This window comes from Salvia hispanica, chromosome 6 (assembly GCF_029641045.1).
Source record: "Salvia hispanica isolate PSC_SH4W2 chromosome 6, Shi_PSC_v1, whole genome shotgun sequence".
Taxonomy (NCBI): Eukaryota; Viridiplantae; Streptophyta; class Magnoliopsida; order Lamiales; family Lamiaceae; genus Salvia; species Salvia hispanica.
The window spans coordinates 44,941,238-44,952,798 of record NC_142697.1 but is presented as its reverse complement, the minus strand read 5'-3'; the positions used below and the strand labels follow the sequence as shown (position 1 = coordinate 44,952,798).

Sequence of the window (11,561 nt, the reverse complement as noted above, 5' to 3'; positions counted from 1 at the left end):
CTTCTACTCATATTAAAAAAAATAAGCCACAGTTAATTTTCTCTTTTGGAAAGTTCAAATTGCAATAATAATTGACATCATCCTATTATTTCTTAATAGGGTTGATTGTATAGAAACTATAATCAATATTCTGAGTTAATTTATTGGTTTAGAAACTAATGAATTTCATTAAGATTAATGTACGACTCATGTACCGATTACATATGGTTCTCCTTTTTTAACTTTTTTTCATTTTGGTTAAATAGACTTATATAACATCCCGAATTTTCCTATCTTTTATTTTAATTATTCTCGAAAGAGCGTCAAACTTTAAGTCGAACGTCGTCCATGTTATATTTTGAGAATTTATGGAGTTGTTGTTAACCAAGAACCTAAGTACTAATTTGTGATTTATGTATCAAGAGCCCAAGTCTTTTCACGTTTTATTTTCGATTACAAGATCAAAGTGAGAGCTTCAGTGGAACTAGACGATCTTACAAATTATATTAATGAATCAAGAGGGAATACAAAGTTAATTCTTTGACTTACACCAAAGCTACAAAGACATATATAGGTTGTTTGGATTTAGTTAGTAATAAATGGTATACGTGAAGGAGAAGTGTATATCATGAAGATATAACTAGCTTTTTAATTCAAAGTTCCCTACACAATATATGAGCATCTATAGATCATGTTTCAAATCATACAAAAATGTAGATTGATTTTGGCCTCCTCCTAGAAAGCCTTCGGCCCAATAGCTTGAATATCAGCCACATAGCAGCCACCTTGGGCCTCAACCGAACAGCTCCAAATTCAGCTAACAACTTGAGTTGTACGAGCACCTGTGTTAAGAACAGAGTTCTCAAAGTTAGCAACGCGGTTGAACATCGCGGGATTCCTTGCCCGTCGATCAATTCAGCGGCGATGTGTAGGGTTTGTAGAGAAAAGAAAAAGGGAAATAAATAGTGGAATGAGTGTAAGTAGATTGTGGGGACCATGTTATAGGCAGTGATATAATGCAAACCATAAGTATATATTAACAAAAAGAATAATAAAATTGTTGGGTTTGTTTTGCTAAAATAATAAATATCCAAAACATAAAAATGCCTAATTATCTAATATATTGTGATTTTATGAAGGTTTATTTACCTGTAAATATATTAACCTTCAGTTTTTTCTTTTATTTTATTTTTCTAAATTTTAAAATTTGAATATAAATATATGAACTTTTGATTCTTCTCATTTTTTCCATAGATCTAAAATCAAAACATAGGTGGCAAATTAAAGCTTATATGCCAATTAAAACTACACAAATATTTTTATATAATTAAAAAATAATGAATTTAAATATGTGAACTATGACAAAAGAAAAGGAAAAAGGGCCTAACCCATTAAATTTGTAAAAAAGACAAGTTGTAATTCTCGATTGTAATTGGTGGGAGAAAGATTCAATATTTTTTTGATCTACCGTTTGGAATAAATTTTAATGGAATAGGGGTGAAGAAAAGAAAATCCTTTTTAGTTTTTAGTAAATTAATAAATTTAAATGGAATAGGGGTGAAGAAAAGAAAATCCTTTTTAGTTTTTAGTAAATTACAGTATTCTGTTGAATAGAAAAACGTTAGTTGCAAATTAAACAATTTTAAAAGTGTAATTATAAGTCAACGTTAAAACATAGTTACACTTTTCAATGTTTTCACAATTGTGTAAAGCAAAATCGTGCCACCGGGAATAGGGATTGACTTTCAATTATTATTATAATTATTATATTCATTTAAGTTAAACAGTTTTTATTTATTTCTATCTTTCTTCCTCATCCCACTCTATGCGGCTGCCATTATGTTATGCACTTATGCTAAGAAGTTTTCTCGTAAATTATATCTTTCAGCCTCTCCTTGCCATTAAATCTCCTTCCCATTAAACCCCAATGATAATAATTTGGGAAGGGCTGAAGGTAGTTTCAAGAATGTTGAAAAATTATATAGTAGAATTTTTTCTTTTTTAAATGTTTGGGCCCCACTTGTGTCCGCCACTGGTCGGGTTGTTATCAGATCAACTTGTTAATGACCCGAACCAATAAGGATAAACACAGACACAACTTGTTAAGAAAACTCCAAACCCGATTTGAAAAAAATACATCATGACTATTCACAAACACTTGGAGGGAAAGTTTTTGTTCGGGCATTTCATCAAACAGTTGATCCAAACAATCTCAATAGAGAATCAGTTGAGGTTTTGCTATATAAAAGAGGCTGACGCAAACAAACGTTCTATTTAGACAGATTATGGAAGTTTTGATTTAAATCAGTTAAGTTACTAAAAATTTCGAGAGTTATTACCTGATTTTGATTCAATCCTAAGTCTCCGGATTGATGACTCAATTTAAATTTATAGTATTTGAGATTTATTTAAAATTTTAAACCAGTGTTGAATTTCTACTGTAAATTTTAAACCAAGTTGTGTTGAAAAAACCATTAAAATATAGTCAAATGCTTCTATATAATTAATGTCGTTATTTGAAGGCGAGTGCACAACAGGTATTTGAGGAAATGCTACATCCAGAGATAGAGTTCAAAGCTATGAGCTAGGAAAAGGGGGCGATGAGGATTTACTCTTATAAACAACTAACTGCTCCAATAATAACAAGAACAAATTCCATTAAAGATTCAAAGCTTCTAAATCAGGACGCTAAACGTGTTGAATGATCAGAAAGTTCGAAAAAATATATAATGCTCTACTTTTTCATAGTGATTAGGAGTCCATTAGCAGCTGCTCTAAATGATCACAAATAAACACTCAGAAACTTGTATTTTTCTGTCATGTTCATAAACACATTTTTGAACAAGCTAGTATAACATAACTCTAGTGACTTACCGGATCAAAAATCTCAGACGCCGCTGTCATAGTGAGCTGTCTGCGACAAGGGGTAGAATCAGAATCAGTTTAACTCTAACAGACAAACACATTCAATGTGGGGAGTGTGTGGAAACATGTCCACTGGTTGAATGCTTTTCAGTCTATAGCATCCTTCTATACTCTTCTCCGGCTGCATCAACAATTAGTGTGATTGAGAATTTCACGATGAACTCCTAACATCACAAACCCTGTATACAGAAATAATGACTTACCATGCCATGACAGAGGTAATCAAGGTCGCGAGCACATGTGGCAGGATTGCATGATACATAGACAATCCGGTCCGCCTTTAGGTTTAGCAAAAATTTGATGAGCTTCATGTGCATGCCGGGTCGGTTAGGGTCTGCATCATTGGAAATACATGAGTCATCGCAATGATGCTGTATCACTGACGTTAGTCATTGATCCCCGGATATAAAGGTGTTGGATACAAATTATATGAATGTATCAGTTGAATAATTAATACTCTGAATCGAGCAAGATAATAACCTGTGATGACAAGATCAGGCTTTGGAAAATATTCGCCAAAATTCTCCCCAATTTTGTTAAGATCCCCTTGAACAAATGTGGCATTACTTATTCCATTAAGATCAGCATTACGACGTGCATCTTTTATGGCTTGGTCAACTATTTCGAACCCATAAACGTGTTTCGCCCTGAGAAGAGATAAAACAATTAAGGGAAAATATCATTAGCTATATAAACTCTCATTCAAATATTGGAGCAGGCTTAAAAAGATTACTTTTTGGCAAGTGTTAAACCGATGGTTCCTGTCCCACAGAAGAGGTCTAAAACAATCTCCGATCCATCTCCTTTCAGAAAAGAGCAGTCCTCTATCAACTTATACAGAATCTCAGCCTGCAAGGTACAACTATTCACAGATTGCATCAATTGTTAACATGAATAGGGAAATAATCTTAAAGAAGATCAATCTAGTCATAAAGATTGTTAAATCAACACATGTAACAGAGAGAAACACAAAATAACAAAACCTATGAAGCTGTTCTGATCTTTCTGTTGCATACCTGGTGCGTATTAGTCTGGAAGAAAGAGTTGGCAGAAATTTGAAAGTTTAAACCTCTAAGGCTCTCCGTAATTGTTGGTTTACCAAAGAGTGTATACTCCTGCTCTCCCACGGATGTGTTTCCCACAGAAGTATTTACATTATTCATGATGCTTACCTGCAGTATGAAGTTTACACCATACTATAATCTAAACTTATGCCTATCAAATGATATTTTAGGTCTACACTGTTTCACACTGATACTACAGTTACATATAAAATTAATTAGGGAGTAATCCGCCTTGATCAAAATAACAGGGACTTCACAAATCACAAGGAATATGAGCCATATGTGGCAAGGAAATAAACTTATGAAAAAATTAGTAGACAGGGAGCTTGATAACATTAATCTTTCTGCACCCATTTAGTCATGCTATGATATTTTGATATGTTTGTGCTCAAGAGAAAATATTTCCAGAGTTCAAGTGTATAAAACAAATAAAAAAAGTGAACAATAACAATTTTGGCAAGAACTAGATCCTCTGCAGCTCACTGAAAAATTCAGCAAAACATATATTTAACTACTCACCACATCAGGGAAGGGGGAAATTTTATCTACAAGGGGCTTCAGCAGTTCTGGTTGGTAAGAGGAAGTCACAAAATTAACCATAAGTTCAGGCTGGCCAGTTTCGACATTCCTGCAACAGTGTAATCAGATTGATATTCAAATCCCAATGGCCATTTCTAGATAGATGGGCACTGAAACAGAAAAAATCCTAGGGGTATCTGACACAGGTACATCCTAGGAATTCAGCATCTTATTTTCTAAAAGAGAAGTTCAAGCAACATAATTACAGGGTTCAAACTAAAACCAGATATCAGCAAATAATAACATAGACAGCTAACTCTATTACCTTCCAGTTCTGAGCATGAAATGCTTCAGAAATCCACGATGGGAGTGCACATCATAAGGAGAAAGACCTAATTCTGGGTTTCTCCAAACGTCTTGAATAGCTGCAAGGACCTATAAATCAGAGACATAAAAAAAAATTTAAAAAGAAAAGATCTTGCACATTCAACCAAATACCCTGTTACACCAACAAATGAAGTTTTAAATCAGGGAAAAATAAGAAATAATCAATATATCAAGAAGACAACAGACGTTCTCATTCTTGTAGGAGTATATGGCTAGACAATTTTTTTGTTAGTAAACTAAGTTTGTCACGGAAAGGTAAGTGATGATAGATTATATTCTTAAGCTTGCGGATCGAGGAATATGATACTATTAATAACCTACTTAGCATGTCTATATCTCATCATAGGGTCATCAGCCATGCACAACTTGTCTCAAAGTCATTGAAACATCTGAACAAATCCAACATCTATGCGATACCAGAATATTATACTATGTTTTATTAATGCGAAAAGGGAAGCTATGAGATATGAACTTGCATACCTTGTTTGCTGGATCACTTTGCAACAAGCATTTATTGACATTAAGAACCTTGTCAAAAAATCCAGGAGCGTGCAATCCCAAAGCATATTTGTCAGGCTCTTCAACTTCTAGTGGTAACATCTCTGCCGGCACCCACCTTTTGGTCCCAAAGGAGAATTCCATCTACATAGCCACATAAATGATCAGACTCATTTCTCCCTATTTCAGCCCCCATTAGTATTGCATGATTATCAAACATCAAACATGACTAGTTCATGTTCTGATTGCATTACATGGAAAACATACATAGCAACTAACAAGTACTCTTTCGATGAACCTCCTTCCTAAACACTGACCTTGTTCCGATAGTGGAACTGCATATCACAAGGAACAATAGGCTTCATGACGCCATCAACTTCAAGGTCGTTATTCGAAAACTTTCCAACATGCACAACCAGTTCGCGCACCTGCTGCTCCTTCGCCCTAACCTGAGCTTCGTATAACAAATTCTGTGTTTTACACCCTCCACAATGCGATGCATACTCACATGGCGCTTCTACCATATCCCAATGCGGACTAATTGTCTCCAATTTCTTCACCTGCCATTTCAATAATCAACTCAAAATTCATCCATTCCATCTTCTAATTCCAAAACACTACCATCAGCATTAATCCAGCAGATCTAAATTAGCAATCATAAATATAAGCAACTCAAACCTAAATCCTAATTTCTCAACCTAAATCCACAGTAATTGAGTTTATCAACAAAATTATCAAAATCAGTCAAATTAACAGCACACCTCCGCGTAATTATCCTTCTTCCGCGTCACGCGTCCGGTGAATTTCTCCCCAGGCAGCACGCGGTCGCACATAACGACGAAACCGGTTCCGGCGACCTTGCACAACCCCTTGCCTTTGTAAGCTAAGCTCTCGCACACGAGCTCCAGAATCTGGCCTCGCTTCGGGTAATACGCCGCCGTATCCTTCTCCGCGCTTCTGCTAATTGGACGCTCAGGCGCTTCGGCCGCGGAATTGAGCTCTTCAGCGTGGTCGACTCGTGAAGATGCAGATGCCGCGATTACCGAGAGCGGCCGAGCTGCGCGACGGAGGTGCCGCAGCCACGGGCGAGGATGAAGCAGCTGAACGCCGCCGGGGGGGAACGCCGCCGCCATGGTTAAGATAAATTCAGTTGTCGACGACGGCGAAGTGAAAATCGGCGGCAAAATAACTGAACGACATGAATTATTAGTATAGTGGGCCAATTATGATTGGGCCTCCATTTAACTGGACTGGCCCGATATATTAATTTCATTTGGTAAAAACTTTATTTTTTTTTAATTCTTTCCTACTTTATTTTCTCAGTTTAGCTCCGCGCTACAGAATCAAAGACATGCACCGGATTAAATTACTCTTTTAAAAAAAAACAGCAATAAATACAATAAGATAAAGACGTTCGTAGATAGGGTCTCTTTCATTATTTTATATAATGAATTAGGAGTACCATACGTCTAAATCTAAATATGTGAATCCAAAATAAATGATATGCATTAGATATAATTCAATAGTCTGGTGTTCAAACCTATTAATTTGTTGGCTTTTTGTTCATAAATTCGAAATTTGGTCCCCAACAACCAACCCAACCTTCACATCTATCTAGGGTCTGACATTTGAAACGGCACAGATTTTATAGCATAATTGGTTAAGTAAGTGAGAAGAATTGGTAAAGTAAGAGAGAGGTAAAGAAAAATGAATTTAGTAAGGGAGAGGAAGAGAAAAATTAGGAAAAGTAGAGTTAGTGGACTGTAAGGTCCATGTTCTAAAATAGAAATATTCTAAAATTTTTATTTTTAAGGAACGATCCAAAATAAAAATAGTTGCTATTTTAAAAAACGGAGGGAGTAAAAACTCTTGTCTCCATTTTTCTTCTACTAGTACATTAGCATTTTCTCTCTCAGCGCTACCCCATCTTCCTGCAATGCTATGCTCTATCTCACGCCCTATCTTCATTTCCACGTCATCATTGATTTCTATATTTTAATTTTATTCAGTTTTTAGTTGTTGGCGACAAATGAAATAAATTAAAATAATAAAACAAATAAATTGAAGACAAAAATAAAACTTCATTAATTAAAAAAAAACTAAAAAAAGGAAAAAACTAACTTAAAAAACATAAAAAATTAGAATGGGTTAGAGTATTGATGGATTGGGTAAAAGCATTAGATGAGAGGAGGTAAATATATAGAAGAAATTGAAAATAAATAGAAAATTAAAATTAAAATCAGGCGTCGGTCGCCGGGTGGTACAGTCAGTGGCGGAGCCAGAAATTTTACAATGGGGGGCCCAAACTACCACTAAAAAATTTATTGAGTGTGTTCAATGCAAACGACAAGAAAATAGCTTGAATGTGAGCAATATAAAAAGCCACGCGTGAAAAATGAAGGACGAGAAAAGTAATTAGTGACTAAAACTTTTAGAGCATAGCACCAATTTTACTAATAATAACATATTTATTACATCAAAGTGTTATTTTCTATTCCAAATATTTTATAAAAAGGGCATCACATTAAAATCGATTTTATTGATATCATATAATAGTATGCAATAGAAGAACTATTTTTTATTCTTAAACTATAAAAATCATTTTTTTTTTGATAAAATGATTTATAAAGAATTACTTGTAAAAAATATCAATTGAAGTTTCTAATGTGAGAAAATCCATGAAATATAAATGAATGTGAAATCAACAAAAAGTACTAATTAGAAAAGAAAAAATAAAGCAAATGAACTGCAAGCATATATAGCTTTAAAAACAATTTTACTAATATTATAAATCTAATGAAATATGAATTTAATAAACAAAAATGAACCCATAAGAACAAATTCCAAAAACAATTTTACTAATAAAAATGTAGCAGGAGGGAATAGACCACACTACCTTACAGACATAAGGTTGAAATGTTAGAATTTTTGGGCTTCCACGTGACTAATTTAATGTGTATGACTATTTTTCAGTTGCCCAATTAAAGTGATTTAATAAAGATTAAATTTGGGCTTAAAGTGTATTTAATTGTTATGTAAATAAGTGTAGATACCATAGAGTAATTTTCTATTTGATGAGGGACCGAATAGAAAATAAAGGAGTTTATATTTAATATAAATATAAGCTAGGATTATGGTCCCCATACGTCAGAAGAACATTCAATATTTCTGTATTCTCTCGGCAGACTATTGCGAAGAATGTTTCTGATCGTTTGGAAGATCCATAGCCGCTGCAAAACAATTCTACCGTTCAATTCGTTATGGATCAAGGTACGCTTCCGCTTTACAGTTTATGCTCTTTCTCCGTCGTTCTCGGTTAATCATCATAGAGAGCTTTATATAATTGTAATGAAAAGTTGGTTGAAAAAGTTAATGGAATGTGGGTCCTGCCTTTATATATTAGTTTTATGATAAAATGCGAGTAGGAATGAGTTATTGGAATATGGGGTCCACTACCAAAAATGGTATAAGTGAAGTGGGACAAATTATGTGGGACGGGCCGAAATAGAAAACTGAGACGAATTATCTGGGACGGAGGGAGTAGTATATATGGAATTACGGCAATAGGTGAGGGGCCCAAGGGCCCTCTGGCCCCACCATATCTCCGCCACTGGGCACAGTGGGTTCATGCTCGATATTGTGAGTGGCCTTAAGCCCAAACTTTAGTTATTATTGGTCATTTTAATCAAGACAACTGGAAAATAGTCATGCACATTAAATTAGTCGTCACACGCAAAAGAGTCAGGCAGTTGACAACAGTCATAAAAAAGTTTCATTTTCAAATCAAACACACAATGACAAATACAAATACACATTTATTTTGTGGAAATCATTAGCACAACAACCAGAAGAAGAAGAAGAAAAGGGAAATCAAACAAATTATTGAAACAGAGAGGGTTGGGAGATGTGTCCTAGAGAGGGAGAGGCACAGGCTTCTCCGCAACAAACTCCAGCTCCAAACTCCCTTCGCCGTGGTAAACACCATCGGTATGATGGGTTACACTCACTTTGGCGGTGGCGGAATCAACATCCCGCTGCCAGTAAGAGAAGGGAATGCTGTACTTCCCCTTGGATCCCATGTAGGTCATTTTGACCGAATTACGAGCAGGCACAGTAGCCGTAGCAAGAGCCTCCCGCGTCGTCTTCGTCGACGTCTTCTGCTCCCACTCCGTCTCCACAGTCGTCTCCCTCGACATCTGAACCTCCCCCTTGACGACATCCGGCACCTCCGCCACGAACGCCATCTTCAGCCCCGTCTTCACACTCTCGCCGCGGCTGACGCTGTACGACGTCTCCTCCTCATACACCACCTTGCTGCTCAGCGCCATCTCCTTCTCCGTCTCGTTCCTCAGCGTCACCGACCCCGCCACAAACGGCACGTCGTCGTAGAATCTCACCTCCTCCGGACGGTACTTCACGTCGTAGATTTTCCGCTCCTCCACGAGCTCCTGCACTTCGAACCTCGCCTCGTTGGTGATGCTGTCCGCCGCCGCGGTCAGGTGCTCGCTGTTGCTGCCGTCGCGGCTGCAGTAGCTGCTGTAGGCCGCGCTGCGCAGCGCGATCGTCCTGTCGTCGATTCTGAACGGCCGGAAGAGGGTGTCGGGTTTGTCGGTCTCCTCCTCGCTCGAAACCGCCCATATATTGTATTTGTAGAAGCCATCGCCGCACTGCCAGTACTGCTTGTAGTAATCCGACTTTATCCTGATCTCCCCGGTCGGGAGCGGCTGGATCTCGAGCGAGCAAGTGGCAGCTTTGGGATCATCGGATGTGAAGCTGAATGTGTTCTCGCTGGCTGTGGTTGCTTTGAGGAACTTCTTGTTGTTGGATTTGAGAGCCAAGCGCTTCGGCAGGTTAACAACCGTCTCCGAGTCCAGAAAGCTCAGCTGACTGAATTCGGAAGCGGCTTTAACCGCCTCCACCTGTGAGGAGGCGGTTTTTGCCTGGACAAACAATCCGCTCTGTACATGGACCAATTGGAAGACGCCAGCGTCTGCGGTCGCGGTGGCCTTGAACATGGTACATGTTGCTTTTTTTATGTCCTCTTCTGGCTTTGTCGACTCTGCAACGATAAACCCGTCCTTCCGGGACCAGTATTTGTTGTTGTGGATGAAACGAAGGTGGATGTAATCGCTGTTTATCTTGGCTTTCTCAACCTCGATCCTCGCCAACGGGTTGAACACACCGAGCTCCGTCTGAGCAAACACGGTGCCATCCTTGTACGCGAAAAAGCTGTGCTCAAACGACTTATGTTTCAGCAGGATGAACTTTGGAAGCAAGGTAAGTGCCATGTTCAGTCTTCTACCTGCACTTCCTTGACAAATTATAAGCCAAATTGGTAAAATAAAAGACGCAGAACGGATGAAGAGAAAAGGTAGTTGAATTAGTGTTACTCAATTGGTGTGGATACATTTCCTAAAATGGAAATTAAGTTTTATTTTTGGGAAACATATCAAAAGGAATGTTTATTTTTTTTTGGAAATGGAGATGATAGTAAAACTAATACTCTCTCCGTCTCTTTAATTTGTTACTATTTGACTCGACACATGTTTTAAATTAGTGGAATGTTGGTAAAAGTGAAAGATGATCAATTTTTAGGGATGGCAAAAATGGAAATAAGTGACAAATTTTCAGAGACGAATGAATTATAATACTCCCTAAAAAAGTTACTACCCCGTCCACCAAAATTTGTCCCACTTTGACCTGATACGAGTTTTAAGAAATGTGATGGAAAGTGAGTTGAAAAAGTTAGTGGATTGTTGGTCCTACTTTTATATATTAGTTTTATAATAAAATGTGAGCAGGAATGATTTAGTGGAAGATGGGGTACACTACCAAAAATAGTAAAAGTGAAATGAAACAAATTTTGGGGGACAGATGGAAATGGAAAAATGAGACAAATTTTGGTAGACGAAGGTAGTAAATTACAAATGGAACAAAAGTAATATAGTATTCCCTTTGTCTCCTATTTATAGTCCTACTTTGACTTGTACAGATTTTAATAAACGCGAAGAAAAATGAATAGAAAAAAGTTAATGCAGATAGGTCTCACTTGTAAAAGTACTTCGTATCAGTTTTATCGTGAAAATAATCTAGTGAATTGTGAGGCTCAGATACCTAAAATTAATGGATAAAAGTAAGTGTGACTCGTAATTATGGATATCAAAAATAGCAATTGGAACATTATTTTAT

General features: G+C 36.9%; 2 protein-coding genes across 2 annotated transcripts; both read right to left on the bottom strand.

Annotated features, from left to right (window-relative positions):
* Window positions 1-2,692: 2,692 nt before the first annotated feature.
* On the bottom strand, window positions 2,693-6,541 carry LOC125203907 (RNA methyltransferase family protein). Its single transcript, XM_048102418.2, has 10 exons — window positions 6,134-6,541; window positions 5,690-5,932; window positions 5,355-5,516; window positions 4,813-4,922; window positions 4,488-4,596; window positions 3,921-4,076; window positions 3,638-3,753; window positions 3,385-3,551; window positions 3,108-3,238; window positions 2,693-3,025 (listed from the first exon to the last, which is right to left on the bottom strand). The coding sequence occupies exons 1-10, from the start codon at window positions 6,503-6,505 to the stop codon at window positions 2,918-2,920; spliced, it is 1,674 nt and encodes a 557-aa protein (XP_047958375.2). The 5' UTR covers window positions 6,506-6,541; the 3' UTR covers window positions 2,693-2,917.
* A 2,742-nt stretch (window positions 6,542-9,283) lies between these two features.
* On the bottom strand, window positions 9,284-10,660 carry LOC148923888 (uncharacterized). Its single transcript, XM_089061629.1, has one exon. The coding sequence runs from the start codon at window positions 10,658-10,660 to the stop codon at window positions 9,284-9,286; it is 1,377 nt and encodes a 458-aa protein (XP_088917755.1).
* Window positions 10,661-11,561: the final 901 nt, after the last annotated feature.